The 13,190-nt window shown below is 47.5% G+C and overlaps 1 protein-coding gene across 3 annotated transcripts in view; it reads right to left on the bottom strand.

Annotated features, from left to right (window-relative positions):
* The window catches only part of PPP2R2B (protein phosphatase 2 regulatory subunit Bbeta), a 102,796-nt gene that overhangs the window by 64,129 nt on the left and 25,477 nt on the right, over positions 1–13,190 (bottom strand). The window contains exon 1 of one of the 3 annotated variants that reach the window (XM_083798476.1): positions 3,017–3,196. The exons of the other annotated variants lie outside the window; for them this stretch is intronic. Coding sequence (XP_083654602.1) covers positions 3,017–3,086 — 70 coding nt within the window. The 5' untranslated portion in view covers positions 3,087–3,196. Of the gene's footprint in view, positions 1–3,016; positions 3,197–13,190 lie in introns of those variants that run through there. 3 annotated transcript variants of the gene reach the window in all.

Below are 13,190 nucleotides of genomic sequence, written 5' to 3'. Positions count from 1 at the left end.
CAAGAACAAGGCATTCAAGTGTGTGCTTTTGAAATACCATCCTCACCCCACATTTGTATAAAAATACCAGACCTATTTAAGGGACAACACTTCACTAAACCAAATTACATAACCCCATTTACTTCCTCAGTTGACACATCACAGACACCTTCATTTCCAAAGCAAGTCTTTATCTTCTGAACAGGTTTTGGAAGGATTTTTAACAAAACACAGGTTACCAACCAGATCATTTTAGGAATAAGCTGCTTTCACATTTAGAAAAAAATGGAACAAAATTTTCTTCCTTAATTATTTTTCCTCTACACCATACTAACAAGCTCTACTGCTCCAAAGTGCATGGAGCCCGTCTCTAGCATAACAACTACATGGAGGGAGAGAAGGCCTGAGGAGCACGAGGTGAAATGAAACTCCCGGCCAATATTCAGCCATTAAATATTCTCATGTACCTCCTCCAGTTAAGCAACAGAACAGGGATTGCTCTGACTCAGTAGGCTGCCTACAAACATTTCTGGCTATTTCATTTCTACGGAGAGGATTGCTGTCATTTACTAGTATGATGCGCTAGGCTCTTCTGAAAGCGCCAGTGCACAACTTGGGGAAATTTACCATGGATTACCAGACAGACCAGATCCGAAAGGGCAGGCTGGTAAATCCCCAACCCTCCAAGTGCCACAGGCTGAACTCACTGCAGGCTCAACCCAACCCTTCACCCTTCCCAACCTGGAAAACCTTCGGACAGCTACATTCCCATTTGTTATTTGCTGCCTGCTGCAGCTGCCTATTATAACACAGCAACACAAGTTCATCCTGCCCCGGGGCATGGAGCAAGGCTGCGCGCCAGCTGACTTGGCAGTGTGGACGCTCACCATCCTGGCTGCGCCGCCACACTGGAAGCCCCGGCTTGCGCCATCCCACACAGCACAAACGTCCCTCGCCCGCGCTGTCTGGGCTTGGCCAGGCCAGCCCTGCTGCCACGCACCCGCCCGGGGCCCTGCCCCATAGCTCGAGGCACGCAGGGCCGGAGCGGGGCCTGGGTGCCAGAAACCAACCGGCACTGAGGCGTCGCCTCCGCTGCCTCTGGTCCTCGTCACCTTTCAGCGCTTGCGCTTCATTTACACACGAGCAATGCCAACTTGTGCACGGTCTTCTTGCACGGCTCACCAGGTATCCAAAGCTTTCCATTACTATATTAAGCTGAGGATCTTTCTGCTAGGTAAGCCCCCCTTTAGTGATGTTCTGGAGTCATAAAATTCCCAAGGTCAGGTCATATGTTAGCTTTCTCTAGAGCCTTTGGAGAACGAAACAATAAGAGGAAGACTATTTGGCTACTAATTAAGCCTATCCAGCCTCTCTAGTGTGGAGGCTGCCTTCAGAGTTTCATGTAAGGCATGCTACTGGGAGAATAAATAATGCTGGAGGGATGGGGGGGCATTGGTTTTCTTTTACAGCAACCGCATTTTCCTCCTGAGGGAAGGAAGCAAAGGGGGCTGTGACAGAACCGCTGTGAAGCCAGCAGCACTCCAGCTGTCAGAAGGACAGCGAGGCAGACACTGCCCTGGCCCTCCATCCCCACCAGCATGGTGCAGCCTGCCTCTTTGTGGCAGTCTGCAGCGCCGTGTGCAGCTCGCAGCTCACTTTTCAGTTCCTGAGCCGAACGTGGCCACACCATCTCCTCCACTTCTTGAGCCATTACAGGAAATTCATGTTCCAATGCACCAGTGGCCAGGCCCTATGTGCTTAGCTGGGGGTATGACACTCTCCACGTCTAACAGTTTTGGCATCTCCTCACCTCTGCAATATACATCTCAGAATACGCATTTCTTCATGCAAAGGCTTGTAGGAAAAACAGCCCTAAGACAACTATTTAATTTCTGTAATGACAATTACACTAGTATTTATCATATTTCCTAACCCTTCAACAGCTACCGTCACAGGCTACCAGCAGAAGTCACTAATACAGTCATAATGAAGCATATTTTGAATTGCGACTCCGTGCCCGCCTCACAGCCTTCGAGCCCTCCCATTTAGCATAGCAGCCGTCACAAGCACTCACCCTCGCAGGGCAGCAGCAACATGAGTGCTTTGTTGCAGTCAGTGACCCCTCTGCTCTGTACCGGCCCTGCAAGAGCTCTTCCCTGCTCTCATTTCTCGGCGTGGAAAACAGAGGCAGCAGGACAAGGCAGGAGGAGCCCTGGGCTCACCTGGCTCCCAACGCCTGCCATGCCCCCACCATGACAGCGCCCCGAGGAAACAGGCACAAACCAGCAATAAGCAAACACGCTTGGGGATCGCTGAAAAGGAGCAGGAGCAGGCTGCAGGGAGAGGCTGGCTCACATTCACAGACTCAGCTCCGAGCTGTTCCTGGCAGGGGCCCCAGCCCCGCTGTCCCCACTTCAGCTCCCTGGCAGAGAAGCATCTGCTGCCCTTCCCGAGAAGCACGGAGACTTCGGGCGCCCTGGGAGCGCAGCGAGGAGAAGGACCGGCACCGATCAGCAATGCAGCACGGCCAGACCACTCGCTGCAAACACGCAATTCTCTGACTCGCATACAACTGCAGGAGCAACGAGCCAGATTTTGACTTCGGGTCTTGTAGCATCCACCGAGGGTCAGAACTGGCTGAAACCTGGGGGTCTCCCGTGTATCCAAGATGTCAGACCTCACCCGCAAAGCCGGATCCAGCGAGGATCGCGATCCCAGCGGGAGGGCAAGCCGCGAACGGGGTGGAAATCTACCGGGTCCGGCGTTGCTGAGTCACCGGAACGGGTTAACCGAAGGCACGGCACGGCCCGGCACGGCCCGGCACGGCCCGCAGGCCCCGGGGGGATCGACCCCGCGCCCCCCTCCCGCTCGTCCGGCGGGGAGGGAGCCGTGCCCGGCCCCGAGCCCCGAGCCCGAGCCCCGCCGGGGGAGGCCCGCGGTGATGCCGGCGACGCGAGCGGCGCGGGAAGGGGCAGGGGAAAGCAGGGATGCTGCCGGGCGGCGGCCCCCACCTGCTGCTGCGGCCCCCGGCACTCACCTTCCGTCGCATAGCTGTGGTCTCGCAGGAAACTGCTGTTGATCTTGCGGGTCTCAACGTCCTCCTCCATTGACGGCGGGCTGGCGGGCGCGGGGCGTCAGCAGCCGCAGCCGCGGATCCATCATCCCCCCCCCCCCCCCGCGCCCTGCTCCGCGGCGGCCGGCCGCGAAATGCGGCGGCGTGGGGGGGGCGCAGGGGCGGTGGAGCCCGCTGGCTCCTCCCATACGGCTCGGCACGGCTCGGCTCGGCTCGGCTCGGCGCCGCCGCGCTGCAGGGCGCGCCCCGCCCGCCCCGTCGGGCACGGCGCGGCCCCGGCCCCGGCCGAGCTCCCTGCCCCGAGGATGCTCCTGCCGCGGCGGAGCTGCTGCCTGAAGGGACGCTGGGGCCGCGAAGCCAGGAGGACAGAATCACAGAATCATCTAGGTTGGAAGAGACCTCCGAGATCATCTGGGACGGCCCCGCGCTTCCCAAACGCAAACGCCCCGGCGGTCCCACGGCCCGCGACCAGCAGCGGGAGCGCCCGGCCCCGGGCTCCGCGCTCACAGCGAGCTGCGCTCCGTCCGCGCCCCTTGCCGCAGCCACAGCCGGCGGCGGGGATGCTCGGGCGCTAGGGACGGGAAGGTCAGCGCGTGTCGGGGCACCGGCGACGCCTGGAGAAGAGCACGAGCACAGGAGCTATCGGGGAAGCGAGGGCCCTGATTTTCAGCGCACACCTTCGAAAGGACAGGCTGTATTCCAGACAAGACAGCTGGTGCGTTCAAAGGGAAACAGTTGCTTTTTGGGAGGGTTTTGTGTTTGTGTGTAGGCCTGATGGAAATAAGCCTTGCCACTGACCAAGCCAGAGGGAAAAAATGTCACGGGGGTGATTTCCCCTGACTCCACTTCTGTTAGCTGCCACGACCGAACTTGGAGGTAAAACCCAAGCACCATGTTGGTACACAAGACCCAAGATATTGCCAGCAAGGCAACGATGCGTGCCCTGGGAACCAGTAGGGGGAACAGACACGCCTCCATGCTCTCACACCAAAGCCACCACCAACCCTCAGTGTCCCCTCTGCCCCTAGCTCTCCCCAGCCCAGACTGCTGCTGAAGGGATGCAGGTGCACAGACACAGCCTCCTGCAGTCCCTCAGGCCCTGGCCAGGTCATTCACCTGTGCCAGGTGCCACAGGGCATGGGGCCAGGCCCCAGTGCAGGCCCTGCTGCCCCTCTCCACTGCATGCCCAGGGCCAGCGCAGTGACCCCAGCACTCTACAAGCCACAAGCCCCCTGCAGCTCCACCCCACAGAGCTCGGTGCAAGCCTCTGCAGAGCGCAGCTCCAGCACTGCACAGGAGCTGCGTTGGCAGCTCAGTGCCACATCAACAGGGAGCGTCATTGTTACTGGCGTCGGAGGGAGAATAAGGGATGCAGAAGGAATGAACAAAGATACTGGATGACGCTGTAAGATACAGCGCTGCAGTTCGATTTCCTCTCCTAACCATAGTATCATAATTAAAATCTCATTGGCAAGGTGCATGACTTTGTAGCCTGCATTATTCTGCTGAGATGGCCCTACCTCCTGGGGAGCTGTTTATATTCAGGGGAAGTGCAGGAGACAGCACTTCAGAGCAAGAAGGCTCAAGGACTCCAATGCATACATCGCGTGCGCAGGGCTGTGTACACCACTGCAGCATACCTTTTGAAGGACCACGTGGATCCTCACATGAGCGCTACTGCAAGACAGGGGAGAAGTTCTTTCTGCCCCATATCATGACTTTGTTAGGAAAGGTGAATTCCCAGGTCCTCAGCCGCCTGGCTCCCCAGGACCATTTCTGACACTCTGTCATGTGAAGGCTGATACCAGGTGTTGTAAAACTGCCCCTCGGAGAGCCCTGGCACTTACTGATATGCATATGTAACTTCATGGATTTGTCAGTCAACCACATCACAGGCCTTTCATTAATACTGATGTGACAAGCCACCAGCACCCCTCAGACAAGCATGAGCCTGAAGTCCCCATGCCCAAAGTCTTTACTGAATTCTTCTGGAATATGAGTTCCTTGGTATAATCACCAGGCACATTTTCACATTAGGCAAACGCATTGTATTTGTGGCTGATGCCGTTCTCAGTTGTATGGCGTGAGACTCACACGGGTCGGTGTGAATTCGCCCATGACAAGGCACAAGACCTGGTCATGGTTTCACAGTAAAGTCCAGTAATGTATTTACTCTCTCGCAAGCCAGGAAGAGTCACAGCAGTAATATCATAACATTTATAAAAAAAAGTCTGTGTTGCTGACAGCTCCTTGTGCTGTTGTGCACATGGCAGCAAAGGAAGGGCGCATGACTTGAACATGGCACACTGGGACTCAGAACCATCGCTGATCCTGGGCAGGACAACTGACACTTCTGCACCTGTACTCCCCTACACATACATCTCCTATCTGTAAAGGGAAGATAATGGTACTAGTCTCCCACAGTAAAAGAGAGAAGGAAAACAAAGATTAAATACATACCTACATACACACACAGAGGAATCTGATTATCTCTGCCTATGATGTGCATTTGCCTGCAGGTGTGGACTTGTGTGGTTACTCACACTCTGTGTAAGATACAGGAGCAATCTCACTTAAACAATCTCAACTCCAGAAAAGAAAAATAGTCTTTTAATAACCAAATGTTACTGTTTTACATCCTCCCTTCAAGTCTTAGGATAATAAGTCTCAGTCAAAAGGCCATACCCAGCTGAATAATAAGCTCCTGCAATGCTTATGAATATTATTATGAAACAAACACAAACCATCAACCTCCTTCCCTTTCTTTTCAGCAGGCTCTGTCTTCAATGTATTTCTATTTTAACATGTGCCAACTCTGTTCTCCTTTATTAGAAAGATTATTCTCACCATTGTGCATACATTATAATTATGAATTCGTAAGTCCTGCAAAGTTTTTCAATACACCATATCATTTAAAAACATCCACAAGCCACCTGTTTGTTATGCAATGTGCATAGGAGCTGCATCATGAAATCCATTTATTCTCAGCTTTTTAAAATCCAGGAATGAGCCTTTACAATAACTAAAAGCATTAGCTGTCCTAAGCAGGAATCCATTTGCAGATTAAATTCACCAAAGGTCGGCTTGTAGCTGTCACTGTTTTCCAAACCCCCAGGTGTCAAAGTATATAACATGGTAGGCATCTCTTGAAGAGCCAGGACACTTTCCACTCCACTGGGTTTTGCTTCCATTAGAATAGGTTTAAAAGCCCCTGTGCACAGGTTTCTGTGGGACCTAAGCAGTGTATTAATAATAATTGAATCAAACCTCTGATTTTATTCTCAGCATGAAACTTGCATGAAGAACTTCCTTCACTTCACCTCATTTATTTTTACCTTCACATCCATCAGCACTAAATCCATTTTCCTAATTACTGGTCCAGGTTAGAATGCTAGCTTCATTTTTTTTATTATTTTTTAACTGTTTAATATGTTGTTAGTTAACAAAATTTCTTTTAAACTTGTAAGATTTCTATTAACTTTGCTCGTGCCACGTATATGTTATTTCCATTCAATCTATCTTGAAAGCCATAGCGCAAGTCCTCGTTTCAGGCACCAGCGGGAAAACAGGAGTCAATCAGCAACAAAGGCCTTTCACTGGCAGCCCATCACCGTCAGCGGTTAGGCAGTCACAGCGGTCACCCTGCAGCCAGGAGCACTGGATGACCTCCAAAGAACCAGCCTCCTCCACCAGCCGCTGCCAGCTTCGCCACTCGCTCAGCACCTCTGACCACAGCTCTGAAGCCTGTCTGAAGACCCTGCACTTGTCCCTGCTGCGCCGAGAGCTGTGCTGCTTGAAGCTCCCAAAGTCTTGAAGCAACACCAGGCCCAGCACGTTGGTGGACCAGCCCAGGACCAGAGACACAGAGACCAGCTCACGGACCTTTCCTTCCAGAGGACCACAGACACTTGAGCACTTCACAGAAAAGGATAAATACTATTCCCAGCATACAGAGGAGTGCTTAGACTGGTTGACACTGCTTGTTTACAGCCCATGGACCTTGGGGAAGACCTAGAAAGGGCAGCAGATGCACTGCCCGACAAAACCCATTCCTGCCCAGTACATCAAAGGTGCATGCAGCACCTGCAGCGCAGGTGAACATGCTCCAGGTGAACACCTCATGCTGGGCCTTCCCTTTTCATCCGCAGACCCAATGCTGGATGATGACACAGTTACTGGACAGCATGCTAATCCTTTTACTGTTAATGGGATTTTGAAGCTTCTTGTGGATCCCTCATTTTGTGCTCTGAAACCATGCCTTCATGTTTCTCATGCAGTGCACCAAAAAACACACCTATGAACCTTAATTTAGAATGACTTCAAGAAGAGCAATAATTTACTGGATTAGACTAAGATAATGAAATTTGGGAAGTCAAGTTGCACATAAAGTATATATTTCAAGTCTCCCTTCACAAGCGACACAGGGTCAGGACCTCAGGGCAGAAAAGGAAAGAATCAGTTCATTGAATGCAAAGTAGGTAGAGACTTCTGCCTCCCAAAGGTCATAAGATAAATTGATCTGCTTTGCTTTCACCCTTGCTACGTGTTATTACTGGTACTCATTGTACATGATTAACAGCACACCAGTAATGAGCACCGTCACATCCAGCCGCGGCTCGGGGATTATCTGCTCTTGAAGTGTTTTCTCACATATCTTGAATTAGACTGACCGGTTACTGTGACATTTTAGCAGGCCCTTCTTAGTTTTTACCCTTTCCCTACCAAGTATTTTATGCCAGGGTCTGAAGAGAGCCTCCTTTTGGCCAATTTACTACTTCTACCCTTTCTTCAAGCAGCCCCATCCAGTGCCTATTACCAGTGCTTCTCACTTGTTTTTTTTCTTGACCAAAACTTTGCTCAGCCAGCTGATGCATTGTTGGATGGTACAAATGCTTCCCCACAAGCTGCTTTGTAACTGTTGGTCCAGTTATGTACATGCCATAGCACTCTACACATCTTTAACACTTTCTGCTACTTTTCACTCTTGAGGGCTGTTACTTAATTGAGATTCCCTCTATTCGATGTCACACAGTGCAGGCAGTATACTGTCCACCTTGCACGACGCCTACATACAGTAGGTATCTTAAACATAACCTTGGGGAACACCTTTGTGTTACCACCATTACAGTAGTGCCTATCATAATAATTACATTGCTTTTACAATTACTTTGTACATACAAAAATAACTACAACTGAGCTAGTGAGACACTTTTTTCAATGCAAATGTATTATGTGGGTGTCTCTTAAACAGGGGCCTTGATTATCCACTGATTATTCCACAGCAACATGACGTATTTTTCTGCAGCTCAGATCCCTGTTATCGTCCTGAGAACAGTCCAATGCCACTAGATGCCACAGTGATGCCATAAGCAGCACAGCAGCCTCATGTGGGTTTGGGTGGATTTCACAGAAGTTTCACATGGCAGCAGCCTGCTCCATGGCTGTGGCACAGCCCAGCACTGGATGCTAGTGGTAAGCCTGCTTGGCCACACGTACTCATTAGCTCCTACCAGTCTGGATTTCCACAGCTAGGGATAAATCCCAGCACCAAGAGAACTTTTCAGTGCAATTGCCCATCTAGGCAGATGCCACTCCATTTTTGCAGTCACTTGGACCATTGTCACTTTGTTCCTTGTACGAAACATTTCTCTTATCAGTGTTTTGATTCTGACCAAAACCAGTAGGGAGGTAATAGGCCCGGCTCTTGGCTATGTCAGTGAAAGTCCTCCTGCAGAAATGCTCCTGAAGCAAAGTCAGTGTATGATGGCCATCAGATGTCCCACCCACTGCAGTCATATTTTAACCGTGGGATCTTTGCCGCAGTACTACAAAGATACTACAAAGAGCTGAAAAATAAGGAGAAGGGGAAAGACTTTCATGAGGGAAGCTGAGCTCCTATCACTGCACAAAGCACTGCACAGCTACCAGGAGACTTTTAAGGATGCAGCAATGCCTAGAGAAGAGTGGCTTTGGCTTTTACTTCCGCTTCCTGTGTTAGCACAGCACCCAACCCAGAAGTTCAGTGACTCTTGTATCACACCTACGTAACCAGAGGCAGCTTGAGGTCACCACTGCTGCTTGCCCCCACTTCTCCCCACGCCAAGGCAACAGCCCCAGCGCTGCACTCTTCACCAGGGCTGATCCACTGCAGTACCAAGGGAAACAGCTCCTTGCAGAAACATGGCTCTCCATCCCTAGCCTTCCCACAAAAGCTGTTTAGATCTTCGTACAGCCATCTCATCTGAGACAATGCTGGTCATAAGTCTTCAACACATGAGGTTGATGTCAAACACATCTTTTCTAAAGCCAAAATACCTTTGTTTATCCTATCACTCCTTATCATGCAACAGATCCCTAACTGTGAAACTGAAATGCAAACAAAGCACTTCCAGGACAAACATAAGAATTATTTCTTCTTTTACACTATGGATAATCTAGCCATAACACACATTTTGTCTATATTAGTATTAAATTATATTATTGCAGAACACATACAGTAGACGCAAAATGGAATGAGAATATTTCATGAGAATCGAAGACTTCAATGTCCTTTAAAGGATACGGTGTGAACTCTATCACATGTTGCTCACATCAGAGGTATAATTAGCTTAAATACTTACACAGTAAATAGGATTTGCCATTTCTCAAGATTAAGGCCACATGCTATAGCATCAGTGCACTAGAACTAGTTGAGCATCGTTTTAGCTAAGGAATAAGTTTGTACTTGAGAGCAGTTACTCTGAGCAGCGCTACAAATCAGGCATTCTGTTGTGGTTGGGGCGATGTTTTTGTTGTTGGCTTGTTTGTTGTTGTTTTTAAAAAACTTTACTAACAAAACCTGCTGCACATAATAATGGAACAACAAAAACTGATTTGTCTGGAAATAGCATTACAGGATGCAAATACTGAAGGTCTTCTGGGGACTTGGAATACTATATATAGAGCATGCAACCAATGTACACAGCACCTTGTAATGCATAAATACTGGCTCCTTGCCCCAAAGTGCTTACAGTCTACTGCAGTGAAACATGACACAAGGGATAAAAAGGATGCAAGATGATACTGGAACATTGTTCATAAGATAACCATTACAGGAGGTCTAAGGCCGAATAAATCTAGTGAGCACCGAATGTAAAAATAAAGACAATATTTTGTTTCTTGGATTTCCCCATTAGTTTACTTCCAGTTTGTGGAGAAAAATCACTATTTTAATTCCACTGTATTGTACAGTGGTACGACCCCCAATATGTTTTAGGTTTGGTCATCATACAGGAGGAGAATTTGCACGTGCATTTGAGTGGAACAAATAATGTAAGTTATATTGGAAGATAATCAGATGATCTTCAAATAGCTGCACACTTCAGCTGTGTGCACCCTTCTTCATCCGCTGCTCACAAAACGTAATGAATACAGACTGAGTTTTTCCACATGAACTTTAGGGCCTGGATGCTGCAGGTGTGTATTCATGTGTCAACCGGCTTCCAAAAACAATTTCTCATTCACCATTCATCGTTCTCCTACTTAAAAAAAAATGGTCATAAAGCCAACGGCAAAAAAGAATTCCATAGCATGAAGATGACAATCACAAATTTTAATAATTAATAAAACAGGAAAGCTACCAAATAGCCAATAGTCTGCAAACTGGTTAGCCATCGGCTGTGTGATCAGAAGCAGCAAGAAAAGCAGAAACTGGATTCATGTGAGCGCAGAAAAAAAGCTAAGTTTGTCATGTGGTGTATTTATATAGAGTACTCAGATGCTTCCCCATGTATCCTGGGATGAGATATTATTTGTTAGAATGACTACTTAGCATTTAAATATGCAAGATTTTATATAGCCCCAAAGGTGGATTTTATTTGAAAGGATGTATGTTAATAGGAGACTCCAACACATCTAGGTCATTTTGAATCGTATATCCTAAACTGCAATTACTCCACTGCCTTCATTTAATTTGAACATGGAATACATCAAAAGTAATGAAATTGTGGTATAAATTAACCCTGGCTACCCACATCTTCTAACAAGCACAGCAAGTTTTACAACATTGCAAACCCTAGCGCTAGGACTATGACTTTATAAAAATCATTCTGCTTGTCCTTAAATGTCATCTAGCAGCAGAAGTGAGTAGTACACTTGGATACAGCTTAGCCATCCTTATAAAATTGAAAGCACACAGGCTAATCAGTCAGATAGGATTAATTCCCCGAAGAAAATTATACTGCGTGTCTGGCAGAGTTTTGACCTGTATAAGGATTAATTTAAGTTCTGCAGCCATCAGAAGGATGGTTCTCCAGCCACTCTGGTGGAAAACACAACATTGGGTAAGATAAAAATAAACCAACTGCTGGCTGCAATACTGAAAGCCAGACAACCTAGACAGCCTGCTCTATCTGTCTGCAAGTTGTTATCTACTTGCTGATTATTTCAAAATTCAAAGAACTTTACAAATTCTTAGCGATACTCTACAAAGTTAAAACAAACGTACACCATGCTCCTGCCTGCTGATAGCCATTTTTTTTCTCACAGCTGTCTCAACAGAAAGATAAAAAGTCTATGGGCAATGTACCACAATAAAATAAAGTTTGAAATTCAGTTCAGTGCTGGAAAGCTAGCCCAGCCCCACTCACACTTCATTTAACATAGAATGTATTTTAAGCACAAAACTATTTTGGTATGGGAAAAATCACAACAAGTCATCATAACATACTCTGATTCATCCACCTCTTTGGCATTGTAAGGCCACGTTGCTCTACGAGAATGGCTGAGTTGTCACAGAAGATGACAGCTGTGGCATTTAGTGTGCATGTGAACTTCCTGCCAAAATATGGATGAGTAAAGAAACCAGTAATGGAATGCACTTGAAAGGAAAGCAGCTCCATGCCTTTAACACTGCTTATTGGCAGGGGTGAAGCCACACAATGCTCACATCACACCTACATTTGCATATCCATTGTTACCTCCTATAAAATTAAGCCCTTCAGAAGAGAACCTTTCAGTTTGAATTGTGGTCATGTTTGAAGTGTCTGAGCATTAGTGGCAGGTCAAGAAACATTATGCTTTTCCTGTTCAACATTACTTACATGCATATGCTCCTAAATTCAGATGGTAGTACTCCCTCCCCGTGACTCAGAGCCACAAACAGGGAACAAGAAGTGACAGTCAGCAAATTCAGCCATCCATGGCTCCTATGCGCACATGTGGGCACAGATACAGCCCTATCATTTTTTCCCACATTTTCACTTCATTCATTCTCTGGGAATGCATGAAATTCAACATTTGAGTTCTGTGATTATCTACCCCTGATTGATCTACTTTTGGTGCTATACCTCTTCCTCAACAGGACTCCTAAGTGCTTCCAATAAAGATAACAGTTTGGGGAAAATGTGACATTTAGACTGATTAGTGTTCCCACATATTGTACATCGTTTAGAACTTTGTTAGCCATGAGCATTGGTAGCAGAAGGGACTGTTCTTTCATAAAGGAAAAGTGAATCTCTCTTTTTCAGAGTCCTAGCATGAGGTGTGCAAGTGACTAAAGTCTCACCTGTGAAACTCAACCTTGCAGTGCTCCACACTGATCTGCCGCCCTCTCTCTATTTCACAGGACAAGACTGCTTATGTTTATGTTCTTGTCTTCATTTGTATCACAATAGCTCTACAAAATGCCTGCATTCCTGTGGCGTGAGATGTTTTCTTTCCCATATGGTACTCAGTGTTTGTACTGTTACACCTGGATTTCTACTTTTGGAAATCTCCAGAAGGAAAGACAGGATGTGAATATTAAATAAAGATATAAATGCCATGGAAGAACATCACAGACAGGATAAGTATACAGAATGTTTTAGGACATTGGCCAGGTCTATTCTCTCCTTATACTGAGAGACCAATTTTTAACGAGAGAAAGTAATAATGGCGCTACTAGAGAATAAGTACAAACAATACCTTGAGACCACAAAAAAAGACACTATGGGGAGCCTTAGAAGTCTTGTACGACTTTTCAAAATGCTAACATTGTAAAACTAATATTTGTATGTCACTATTATTTACATCTAATCTACCTCATGTCATTTGGTAAAACTAACCTGGAAAATTGTTAATTAATAAAAGATATCACGTTATTGCGTCTTATTAATGTTCA

The sequence above is a fragment of the Anser anser genome (assembly GCF_964211835.1).
Source record: "Anser anser genome assembly, chromosome: 14".
In the NCBI taxonomy this organism is placed as follows: domain Eukaryota; kingdom Metazoa; phylum Chordata; class Aves; order Anseriformes; family Anatidae; genus Anser; species Anser anser.
Note: the sequence above shows the minus strand (reverse complement) of the source record. Positions and strands in the feature narration are given on the sequence as shown.